This window comes from Theobroma umbraticum, unplaced genomic scaffold, assembly GCF_002168275.2.
Source record: "Theobroma umbraticum cultivar Fairchild unplaced genomic scaffold, ASM216827v3 scaffold_12.1, whole genome shotgun sequence".
NCBI lineage: Eukaryota > Viridiplantae > Streptophyta > Magnoliopsida > Malvales > Malvaceae > Theobroma > Theobroma umbraticum.
Window position 1 is genome coordinate 1,109,942 of NW_018397269.1, and position 12,752 is coordinate 1,122,693.

General features: G+C 33.2%; 2 protein-coding genes across 6 annotated transcripts; one reads left to right on the top strand and one right to left on the bottom strand.

The window, feature by feature from the left end:
• The first annotated feature begins 1,467 nt into the window (after positions 1-1,467).
• On the top strand, positions 1,468-4,906 carry APO4 (APO RNA-binding protein (DUF794)). Of its 5 annotated transcripts, XM_021440828.1 has the most exons (4): positions 1,468-1,663; positions 2,170-2,215; positions 2,310-2,529; positions 3,883-4,906. In XM_021440828.1, the coding sequence occupies exons 3-4, from the start codon at positions 2,315-2,317 to the stop codon at positions 4,604-4,606; spliced, it is 939 nt and encodes a 312-aa protein (XP_021296503.1). In that variant the 5' UTR covers positions 1,468-1,663; positions 2,170-2,215; positions 2,310-2,314; the 3' UTR covers positions 4,607-4,906. The 5 variants fall into 5 exon arrangements, with proteins under 5 accessions (XP_021296503.1, XP_021296499.1, XP_021296501.1 ...); XM_021440824.1 differs by having other exon boundaries at positions 2,170-2,529; XM_021440826.1 differs by lacking the exon at positions 2,170-2,215 and having other exon boundaries at positions 2,307-2,529.
• Positions 4,907-6,284: 1,378 nt separating this feature from the next.
• LOC110426015 (Ubiquitin-like superfamily protein) lies at positions 6,285-6,581 on the bottom strand. The gene has a single exon (XM_021441099.1). The coding sequence runs from the start codon at positions 6,579-6,581 to the stop codon at positions 6,285-6,287; it is 297 nt and encodes a 98-aa protein (XP_021296774.1).
• Between the last annotated feature and the right edge of the window lie 6,171 nt (positions 6,582-12,752).

Sequence of the window (12,752 nt, forward strand, 5' to 3'; positions counted from 1 at the left end):
TAAGGAAGTCCAATTTGACAACAATTCTGAACTTGAACTTGATGCGGTTGAAACCTATGTTTGAAATTCTTAGTTTGGAATAACATGGGGTTTAATGTCTCTAGGGATTTTGATCTTTTTCAATTCCTTCATGCTGCACCTCATCACTTCACTCGCCTATGTGAGACGGGGAGGGAGGGTGGCTCATGAGATTTTGTGAGGTTCTTCTTCTCTGACGTATTTAATGAGCCATGAACTGCGGTAGGGTACCTAGAATGGTTACGAATTTTGTTCATGAACAAAGGTTCCTATGTTAAAAAAAAAAAGGAAAAAATAGAAAAGAATGTAAAAAAAAAAGGCACTAACTTTTTCTATTTTTAATGTTAATTGATTAATGATATCTCTCTTTCTAGGTCTTCATTCATGTGATTTTTGGCTTGCCATTAACTCCTCTGGCTCTATCCAGGCTCCTCTCCTTTGCTGTTTTTTAGGGAGTGGCTTGGCTAATGACATTGCTGGTTTTTTTGAGGTGGTGGATGTTCTCTTTTGATTAGGGTGGAGCGATGGGATGGCTATAGGCGGAGGGATGTGTCTCAAGATTGATGCTTGAGTAACAATTGGATGGAGGATTAATGCCTTGGGGTTCAAGGGTTGTGCTACTCTGTTTCTTTGGAGGCTGTGTTTTGGGAGTTTGTGCAGATCAATCTCAAGGGTAGCGGCGGGGAGGGAGGGGAGGTTGATGTTGTTGCTTGAGGATGTTATGATTGTGCCGCTGGTAGCCTGGAAGATTGTTAAGGCAATGAGATGCCATGTTGCTTGAGGTTGAAAGGTTCGTGCTGCTGGACCCTTCTTTTCCAGGTAACATGGGGGATGACAAGGTGGTGTGATGTCATGTTGGGTATGGTTGCCAGGTTTGTTTATGGACAGGGCTGAATTACAGAAGATCTTGAAAAAACAAAAAAGTATTTCTGATCGACAAAAAGTCATTCTTGACTTATATATTACTCTTGCTAAAATCAAAGCCACTTTTCTCATCCACAGTGTCATTTTAGAAGGAAATATTGTCTTTTTTTTTTTTTTACCCTTATCCATTCATTCATTTTTTGATAAAATCAACTTGACTGCAATTCATTAAATTTATAATTTCTAATAAAATCAATTTGATTTAAAGTCATTAAAACTGTTAAATCTGGATTCATGAAACAAATTTGAGTTCAAGAGTATAGTAATGTAAAACTTATTTAAAGAATAGTCCCAATTAATCACGTGTTAGATTATTTTTATGATTGCAAACAATCTTAGAATGATTTTTTATTTTTATTTTCATGCCATCTTTCACTAATATCACCAAAAAAAACTTTCATTAAAATCATTTTCTATTTGATAATTACTTAAAATAAGTAAAGTGAAATTCTCATTATCAAAAATAATAATAAAACTTTTTCCTATCCTTAACTTAAAATTTAAGTTACCAATTCTCATCAAACGTAAATAAAAAAAAAACAAAAAGAAAATATTTCCTTAATTTCCCAGAATGTGGCGGCGGTGGTTGTCGTTATTTTTCCTTTCGTTTCTGGAAGACAAGGAGGGCTGGTGAAACCAGACATAGGTACTAGAGAACCCTACACCCATAAAACTAAGACCCAAACAAGCAAGAAACCCCAATAACCCTGCTGCGTGCTAGGTATAAAATTTGTGTTCTTGCGGTTTAGTATTGAATTTCACTATTATAATTCGGAACTAAAGTTACTTCCTTTCCTTTCCAACAAGTAGAATAGTTCTTTATTTAACTTTATCTTATTGTTGATAAATTGAGATTTATTTGTCTTTAAATGTCATGGTTTGGAGTTTTGTCAAAAACATTTGTTTTTGATAAAAATATGTGAGAAAATTTAATGTTTTGCGCTGATTTCTTATGCTTTGGTTTATGTGTTATATATATTAGATTTGATGTGGGTTGCTCGCTCAATTTGAATGAATTGCTGCTTGTTGAATAAGTTGAATTGGTATTTTGGTTGACATTGAATTGCTACTGTATATATTTATTTAGTTCTTTCGTTCTTTTATTCTTTTCGTCAGCGTGGACTCATGGTTGGTCATGGTCCTTCTGGAAACTTGAATTTTAAGGGGTTACTCTGCCGGATTCTCTAACTAATTCACTTTGCTTTATGTTGGTTTATTTTATTTCAGTTTGGAAGTTCCAATTTGTGTTTCAACTTTATCTGATTGTGTCGGAGTATGTTTCGTAGATCCAACTGCTCAGTTTACACAATCTGAAGATGCTTCTATTATAATGTTCGCAAGGTGTTTGATTCAATGTCTTTTAGCAGGATCTATGTCAATGGCATTAAGGGGTTACTGGAGATCATACAGCTCAAAGGTGGACTTGAAGAAGCTGAGGCCGATGATACTCAAGAGAATAGAGAATCGAGCTAAGGACTATCCAGTGCCTGGAATGATTCCAGTGGCCCAAGAGGTCCTCATGGCCAGAGCACTCCTCTTCCAAGGAGTCTCCATCCTTCTCAAATTGTTCCCTGTCCTTGCCTGCAAGTAAGTCCCTCCCTCAATTTCTATATTCAAATAAACCTTAATCCAAGTTTGCATCATCTTTGCACATATGTTCTTTTGTGCTAGACTTAACTGTTATAATATCTGCATCAAAGACTTCTAGTTAGGTTGTCAAGTGATAACTTGTTTGGAAATTTCACTACTCACTGATGAACTCATATATCATGTTCTAGAAATACAACCCCAATATGTCTATGGAAAGAGCCAAGCTGTAATATATAAAACTTTCAAGTGGCTTAGACGAGTTTTTCAGTAGATTAGTGTTTAAATGCTAGCTTTGTCCCAAGATGGATTTTGACATTCCCCTTGCCAGTGTAGTGCTTTCCTCTGAGGGTGCAATCACAGAGACCTTAGTGCCCTCTGATTTGCTGAGAGTGAAATCATGCCATGTTTGCTCTAAGGTAATGGAAGAACAGCCTGTACTCCACCATGGACCTTGTAAAATGCCTCCACCATTTTAAGGTACAATACTGTCTAGACAGCAGAATCTGACTGATTTAACTGCCTCTAATGTTAGACTTTCCTGTTTTGCTTGCACTTTCTGTATATTATCTCCAAATGATTGCAGAAAGTATTTTGCACAAATAGGTAGTCTTTTTTTAATGCTCATAGCAACTCTTACAGCAATAAATTGTCCTAGAATTTGGACTGGATGCAAAGTTTTAGTTGTGAGTCCCAGGATAAAATTTGTTTATTTTAGTCAGTGAATCCATTATAGATACAAGTTCAGTAATTGCTAATTAATTAAACATGGAGTAATGGTTTCATGGGAATTTGGGGGATAACTGACTCTTCCTGAACTTAATTGCCCTTGTAACATGCATGAGTATGAATCAAACTGTTGACAGGTATTCGAGTTCCTTTGATTTCTATTCTATATTTATAAATGTTCTGCATGTCCTGCTGCAAAGAGCAGTCACTTCTCTTTTCTGTCACCTCTGTGACTTCATAAGCAGACAACAAGGGAAAACTGCAATGCTACTGTCATATATTATTGCTTGTTGGTCAATAGATTTGTCTCCACAATGCTATCACTTGCATTTTAAGAATAATAGAATGCTCATTTAGAACACAAAGTAAGCAACTTTAGTTTGCAGTCAACAAGGCAAATACCTCTCTCTCTCTCTCTCTCTCTCATTTGGGTTGAAATTTCAGAGTCATATTTATGTTTGCATTTGGAAGAAGTCTACTACTTTTCATGATAGATGAGACTGGAGGGGAAACCTTTGTTTCCATAAGGAAATTTCTCTAGTTTTACTGCATTACTCCAGCCTCTATTCAGCAAAATATTACCAAAATACCAAGTTGCAATTTGATTCATATAAATCTTCGCAGGTTCTGTCCAGAAGTATATATTGGTGAGAAAGGCCATTTAATCAAAACTTGCTGTGGATACAAGCGCATTGGAAAGAATCGCGTTCATGAATGGGTCAACGGCGGTTTGAATGATATTCTTGTCCCTGTAGAAGCATTTCATCTGCACAACATGTTCCAAGGTGTTATCAAACACCAGCAAAGATTTGATTTTGAGCGTGTTCCTGCCATTGTGGAGATATGCTGGCAAGCAGGGGCTGATCTAAATGATGAAAATTTGAACTCTGGTCCATTAGTTGCAGATGAATTTTTTGGTGGTGTCAGAGGGATTGAGTCTTTGTCACATGATGATTTGACTGTGATAGCAAATGGCACCTTGAGGGCATGGGAGACACTTAGATCTGGCATTAAAAAGCTTCTATTGGTCTATCCGGCAAAGGTTTGTAAATATTGTTCTGAAGTTCATGTGGGGCCATCTGGCCATAGGGCTCGTCTTTGTGGAGTGTTTAGATATGAAAGTTGGCGTGGAGCCCATTTTTGGAAGAAGGCAGGGGTTGATGACTTGGTCCCACCAAAGATTATGTGGCGGCGAAGGCCTCAAGATCCATTAGTGCTTTTGGATGAAGGTCGGGACTACTATGGGCATGCACCAGCTGTGGTGGATCTGTGCTCACGGGCGGGTGCTATTGTTCCAACTAAGTATTCATGTATGATGAAAGTGAGCGGTTTACCTGCAGCGCTTTGAGTTTAACCTTCCATCTTGCAAGCTAAACCTCAAGAGGAGTTGGTTTCAACATACATCATTGGAGGCACCTTTAGGTCCAGAGCTCTTGTAGACCATCTAAGTAGGCAAGATTCTTGTCTCACATGGTTAGAATTTTTCATCTATGTCTTCATTTGGTCCTTTATATTTTCTTGCATTAACAAAATTTTGTCGATGATCACAATGAGTCAAACATAAATACGTTAATATAAACATGAAATCAATCGTATGTGTATCTGTATGTATTAATAATTGATATACCATTCTGGGTTCCTTTTGCCATTTTTTCAGCCTTGAGCTCTCTTTTCCTCTCACACATACAGTTTATAGATGAGCGTGCATGTCCACTTGCATGTTTATATTGATAATACTAGGGTGCCTCTTCGCCTTATGATGCTCTGATTGTCAGCTGTTTTAGGCATTTGCAATCAGCTTTAATTTATAGCTTAAATGATTTTATCTTTCGTTTCCTTTGTTCTCATTTCTTTAGTTAAGTGGAGGGATGGGTTGGGTAGGCGGGGTGGGGTGGGGTTGTTAGCTTCATGTGTTGACCTGCTATAAGATTACTCTTAGTAATAGCTTTCTCTCTTCCTCAATTAATGGCATTCGGCAACAGGCAATTACACCTAGTAAAAACCTGAACCTACATTAGAATTTGAAGTTTAGGATGAGAGGGTGGACACCTATTCTAATAAATCTTTCACAATTAGTTTAAACCATTTGCATCTGTAACAGTTCATTTGTATGCTCTAAATTGAATGTCTTTGCTTTTAGTTTCAGGGTATCTTATTCCTTATTCTTTCTAACATATTGCTTTTCTGAATTTTTGATCATTCTTGTGACATTCCCAATTAATATTTAAAACTAATCATTCACTTTTATATTAAGAAAATTATAAAGTTCGAATGTTAATCTGCATGCAAGACATGATTGTTCCAAATCTTTTATATTATTAATTAAAGAACTAATCTAACCAATTGTTTCATAATCTTTATCTCATAACCCATATATAACTGGAAAAAAACACATTACAATGTACGGTTTGCAAATTTAAACCATTAGCCATATCACTAGTGTCATAAATTAGCCTATTTGATCTACATTACTAAGCAAGCTAAAGATTACAGAGGGTTGGCAAGCATACCATTCCTATATTTGGGCTTTGACAAGATAAGGTACTACTCACATGTCACATCGCTTACTTTATTTGGCGTTTGGTAGAGTCAAAAAGGATTCTTCTATAGTTTGAGATATATATGTGGTAATTTTTTCTCCTTGCCATACTCCCTCTGATCAACATGGTGCAATTCTACCCAAGGCTTAAAAGAATAAATGAAATGCCATCAACTACTCTAGGAGAAAGAAGCTTCTCCTCTTATGGCATATTTGGTTTGTCGTGAAATAGAATAATAGGTGGTAAGACATCTAATTAAGGGACAGGTTTTAAGTTTTCTATTGATGTTGCCTTATCCAAACTAATCACTAATCAAGCTCAATATTGCAATTAAGTTTATCAAGAGAAAATTCCATTACACATCAACCTGCATGAAATATTCTCATTCATGCAACAAAAACTATGTTAATATCAAACACATGAAAACACAAAATGATAAAAACTCAAATACCTAAGCATAGCGATATATTTCTTTTTGCAAAGGAGCTAGTCCAAAAAAGGTTCGGGCAAGGTAAAAACATGATGATAAGGCGACTCATCCTCGAGCTGATTGAAGAAGAGATAGATGTGAGATCCATCTTGCACTCCACAATCAACTAGAGAGGCTGCATCTTCATCATTTATCGTCGGGTGACTATGATTTTTGTCAACAACCAAGATCATACGTTGGAGTGGCAAATTTTCCTGCACTTCAATCTCTTTCTTGAGATCACCAACCGTGGCATCATCGCCGACTTGAATGTAGAAGAGGTTTCCTGTCAATATCTCCACCACCACCTTCATTGTAAAAGAGTAAACACAGCGGTTTCTTTGCAGTCCCTGTGAAATAGTGGAGAAAGAAAAAAAAAAGGAAAAAAAAATTCAAATAAATATGAGTTAATTGAGAGCTGTTCACGTTAGCTGCATTCTCGCTTCGTTAGTTTTTAGCATGCTTATGATATGGAAAACTTATTTCTCCCATGCAAGTTCTAAGCTCACGTTAGCTGCATTTTCGTTTAGTTAGTTTTTAGCATGCTTATGATATGAAAAACTTATTTCTCCTTCTAGGAAAACAAATTTTGGGATTCATTGGTTCTATTCGATATATAAATGCTAACCGTCAAAAATAAATAATGTATAACATTTTTTTACGAAGGAGTATATAATACATTTTGATTTATAGATTTGTTAAGATAATTATATAAAAAATTTAGTTAAGAGTTAATATACAATATTGTTATCCAATGGGACTATAATATTGTTATAGGTTAGTTAGAGTTAAATTATGTATATATACTTTAATTTTACTTAGGCGATATACATAATTTAAATTTCTCAATATATAATTTAGATTTGTTTGTATTTTATATATTTTTATATTATACAATAGTTTTTCTTTTTCTAAGATTATTTGCAAGGACAATTATGACAAAGATCTCAAGTATTTGAATCAAAATATATAGATTAACTTTCTTTTTCTTTAAAATATTTAAAATAAAAAAATTATTAAGATATCTACAAAAAATTGAATTAGTAAAAATTTATATTCAGATTCTGATGTCTGTTTTCAAAATTTAAGACAAAATGCACAGATTGACTAAATGTCTTCAAAATTTGTGAAAGGAATAGAGATGCAATGATTGGCGAATTTATCTCAACCTATAGGAAGTATTTTGCTAAATTTGATTCGTAGATCAACTAATACAATTGCAAATTGGTTGATTACCTAGATTAGTAAGGGATGTGCTTGTTAATATTCTGAATAAGGATGCTCTTTCTGGTAAGCATTGTTTTTTTGGATTGTTGTATGGCCTTTGTGATGTCAATGGGTAATTGGATATTTACTTAGGTGATTTTTGTGATGATAATAGTTAAGTATTTATTGATTTGATTAGACAGCAACACATAGTATGATATGGGAATAAGTATAACTTTGAGGTCGATGTTAGGATGATCCACATTACTGTTTAAATACTTCTTTATAAGTGTACTTATTATTTCTGTCCAAAACGACGTTTTAATATTATAGGGAATCTTCAGTTATTCAATATTAGAAATTTCAAATGACATAATGGTTTGGACGTTAATAAAAATTTACTTTTCTGAAAAAAAAAAACTCAGTTTTTCTATCTCTTTGTGTTTTCTTTTTGTATTTTGTTTTAATTTATCGTGCATTTCTGAATTTTTGTTTCATAATAAAAATATTTTGTTGTAAAAAAAGCTAATATTGTAATAGAGAAAATAGCAAACAAAACTATTAAAAAAAAAGACAACAAAACTGCATCACAGTACTCTGAAACTATATCCCAACATTGCCAATCTCAAAAACCATCCTCCTAAACTGCTCATTGGATAACTAAAAGAAGCAGAAACCCCCTAGTAAAATGCTACCTAATCAACACCGCATCGTATTTTACTATTGTTCCAATTGATAGCCCAAGTGTCATTCAATTGGACTACCGCGGAGGTTTTTTTTTGTTTTCTTCGATTTTTCAACAAAAGATATGTGATATATATAATTATATGCTGAAGTTACATAAATTACATTCACATTATCAACATTTTCCAATCACTTAAAAATAGGTCTTCTTACATTTTTTTTTTATTATAATTGAAAGAAGATGAATTTAAACCCTACTCTTTAAATAGAAAAATCATATATTAATCAATGAAGCAAATATTCGGGTGCGATCTTCTTATATTCTTCATTGTATAATTTCTATAAAATTTAAAGAAGCATCTGGTAGTATTATTGATTAAATTCCAGCAAATCTAATTCAATGCAAAGTCATGGCAATTTATGCAGATTTGAATAGCCAAAATAACCGACAAAAGCTTGTATCATAAAACATCAAGATTACCAAGTTTCTTTGCTGATAAAAGACTCTATTTATCGCATATAATTTTTCACATTTTGATAAATTTTTCTTTAATTTTGATCAAATATTTTTGAAAAACAGTTTTAAATATTTTTATCATTGATAAATATAAAATAAAAGAAGTAAAAGTTTAAGAATTTTCACCAACGTCAAAAAATTAAAATGTAACAAGTTTATTAGGACGAATGGATAGGGTGTTGTTAAGCAGGATTAAGCATGGTAAACTCATGAAGATTGGATTAAAGAATTTTTATATCAAACAAATCTTGAGAAAAGTGCCATATCAAAGCTAAACTGTAACATTCAAAGAAAGAAAAAGAATACATACCTCTTTCAATACCGAAGCAATTATAATTGAATTCTATATCCATGAAAACAAAAAAACCCATCAGTTAACAGAATGCAGCCATGATTTGAGATCAGAAAATGAAAAAGGGGAAAGATGATTACCAGCAATAAGAATTATCTTACAACATTTTGCTTCTGTTTGTTTTATTCTTGAGGAATTGAAGAGTAGTTACATATAAACCAGCAACTCTAGCTTGTAATCTCTGAAAACCCTAAAACAATTTTGAGAAATTTATTCAATTAACAATTATAAAAGTCTCCAAAACGTTCCTTTTAATTATGGCATGACTCGTCAAATGTTGTTTCCATTATTGTTTTACCTTGGTTGCCAATTATATCTTTAACATTTAAATCTTTACCTTTTAAAGAAGAACCACTACAACACAAATGGGTTTTAACAACACACTATTAGCCGCATTTTCATTTTTGCATCTAAAGAATTTGACATAGTATTAGGGCTTTAAGATTTAGATGCATTTTTTTATTTTGCAGCTCATAAAAAATTTAATATCTTTTATATTTGTTTGTTTTAATTAAGAAATTAACACTCTTACTTCTTACAATCTCTATTTCTCTCTAAATTAAAAGAGTATCAATTATTTTTTTCTTTCTTTTTTTCACTTTTCAAACTAAACACAAAGAATGAAAAATATCTTTCTTTCATTTTCTTTTTCTTTACTCACCTCTTTTTTTTCATCTTTCGAATTTTTCTTCCTTGTTATTAAATAATTTTTCAAAAATTAAATGTGCTAATTGGAGCAAAAACCTAACATTGCAATAGTCTGAGCATGATCGTAAGGTAATGTAATACTAGGAAATTGGAGCATTCATCTTCCTAGTACCTATCATTTGGGAATGTACCCTTTGGTAGATTAATTTTTTTACCATATGAAAATTAATTTTTTGAAAATTAATGAATAAAACATTTTTTTTCTTCTCAACTGTCTCCCCTCCATCGTTCTGCACCTCTTTCTTTTCGTGCAAATTCTTGACCCTTTCCCTCCTTGCACTTCTCCTCTCCAAATTCCAAAACCTCTTTCTTTTCTTTGTGACTTCCTTCATTCATTGCTTTTCCTAATTAAGCTAAGTTCACTTGTAAAAATCTCACCTTTTTAATCTCATCTTCTTTCCCCCAAGAAACTAGGGTTTTGTCAAATGTTACCCCTTTTAGTACAAAACCAAGGCACCCGGTTCTTAAATCTCTGTTTTTTTTTTTTAATTGTTATCACATGATTTAAGATTTCTTTTGTAGGACTTGATTGTTCATTGATTTGATTCTTGCTGGCGTGTTAATCCTTTCCCTTCCATGTGGAAACTAATGCTAGGAAGAATTCTTGTATACTTACCTGCAATGTGCTTATTACATAGTTTGCTTGGTTAACTTTATTCAAAAACAATTTTGTCAATAAATTGCAGTTTACGGTCCTGGTCAAAATATTGTCATCCTAATCCTTCTTATCAAGAATGTGCTTTCCAATCTTCAATGTTAAATTATGCATCATTTGAGACTCGAGTAGTACCATGCTTAAAGAGAGTTAGATATGAAGAGGACAAATAATGAATCTTTTTATAGCGTTACCAGTTTTCTAGGTTCTTTTTTTTTTTTTTCCTTTTTTGCTTTGTTTTCACGTCAAATCAAAGAGGATAAATAAATATTTGATAGTTGGTCAGTGAGTATACTTTGTCTCATGTTACATTATGAACTACTTGCAAATTAATATTATCATACAAATTAATCTTTACAGGTAAAGAAAGTTGGAAACTGCAATGTCGAATGGTTTTATTATACTGAAGAATGGACAAACAAAAATGCCCAAAGAGAAATTGGAGAGAATAAGAGAGAAACGGAGAGATTACTAAAATTAGTTGATTATTCTTAATGAAACTCCATATTGTACACATTGTAAAGACCTTGGGGGTTCCTGTTCCAAGTTGAACATGGTTTTTGAGGCATTTGATTTTTGAGGCATTTGTTGCTGCAATTTGATTTTAAAGGCATTTTATGATTTGTGAGCATGTGTTTTTATCATAAAACTTGTTGCATATTATAAGGTTATATGTGTCTCTATCTTATACCTTTTAACTGCATATTTTATATACTACCATATGATTTAAGATTACAGTCATATAGTATACAGTTGCACTTTAATTTTACTGTTGAATTTCAGAAACAAGTGCAACCATACATTTGCATACATTGGCTAAGGCTGCACTTTCGCTAAGTGTAGCCTTAATCTAAGGCTGCATATTTTTCACCTATTGCTGTAATTTTTTTTGCGGCCATAGGTGAAAAATGTTGTAGTGAACATAAACTTAGTCAACAGCATGCATTCATATATACACCTATATATAACATAAAATGCATATATATATATATAGATATATATATGATTGTAGATGTGTTTGAACATGTAAAAAGTTATGTGTGTTGGGGTGTATGCATAAATAAATATTTATTTGTCTGTAATTCTTTTATTTTATCTATAAAGACTATTTATTTTTGTTATGAATAACTAATTAAGGTATTCCAATTTCATATTTTTGTTGTTAAAAGGCACTAATTAAAAAAACCAATAAAGTTAGGTCATGAAATTTAATAATTTATGAAATAATTAAATAGTAATTAAGCTTTATTGATGTAAAAATCCTTGAAAACAATAAAAAAATTCATCTTTAAAGTTTGATGTTAACATTGTTATTTTCCTCAAATTTTGAAAAAGTATTAATTTAGTCCTTAATGTGTTTAACCCATATCAATTACATCATTTCATTAATCAAATTGTATATCCTAACTATCATTCTTTCAAAACAAAATTCAAACTCAAGCACCAATTAAGCTTCAAAATGTAAACCAAACCCATCTGTTAAACTCCTTAAAAAAAATTTAAAGGATGTGTTGGTGTATAGGATGCATTGGTGAAAACCGTTTTTTTTTTTGGACGATAAGTTGGTTGGTATGCAGGGAGGAGTGCTCTTAGGCGAATGACTCAATTATTTTTCAATCTTTCATATGCCATTAGAGCACCTAAGTTAGCCTAGAAACCTTCATTCCCCTCTATGGAAAGAATGAACTAGGAACATGCAACGGAAGGCAAATAAGAAAGGACAATAAGGAAAAGGGGAGTTTTATTCACAAACATAAAACATCTCCCCAAGAGAAACCCCCAAAAACCTTTACCCATGATAAGGGGTAGGGATAAACCCTTTTAATCCCACATGTTTACACCCCCCAACGACCTTTGCTAGGGTGGGGTATCGCTTTTATAGGCCAAGGAAACCTCATTGTGAAGCGCTCGGCCATTTGTAATGATTAGGAAAAGCTTTTGTCATGTTTTCAAACCTATAACCTATTGGAAGACTGTTCTAACCTATCGAAAGACTGGCTAGACCGTTGAAATAGTGAATAGATCATTCTAGCAGTGTTTAAGTATGCTGTTTAAGTATGCTGTCTGCAAGTTGACACAACTAGCTAGCGCATAGGGCAGGTAGTTTGACTCACCTAGTGCAGAATCAACGTTGTTGTTGGCTTGTTTGACCTATTTGGTAAGCTTGATAGTCCCTTCAACCGACACCTGCTCAGCCAGTGGCCATGATGGCTTGTTCTTGGTTCTCTCAAGGCACCTTTCCTCTAAGTTGGTCGCACGAGTCATGACATGCTACCCTGTCGAATCTGGCAATGCCCTCGATATCGGAGGATTGTTGAGTTATTAAGAACGACATGATTAGAGCATCAATATAACAGAATAAT

Excerpts from the sequence above, each read along its gene's own strand:
- APO4 (XM_021440824.1), top strand. The coding sequence starts at position 2,273 with ATGTTCGCAAGGTGTTTGATTCAATGTCTTTTAGCAGGATCTATGTCA. Across the intron at positions 2,530-3,882 it reads TTCCCTGTCCTTGCCTGCAA|GTTCTGTCCAGAAGTATATA; the intron begins GTAAGTCCCTCC and ends AAATCTTCGCAG.
- LOC110426015 (XM_021441099.1), bottom strand. The coding sequence starts at position 6,581 with ATGAAGGTGGTGGTGGAGATATTGACAGGAAACCTCTTCTACATTCAA.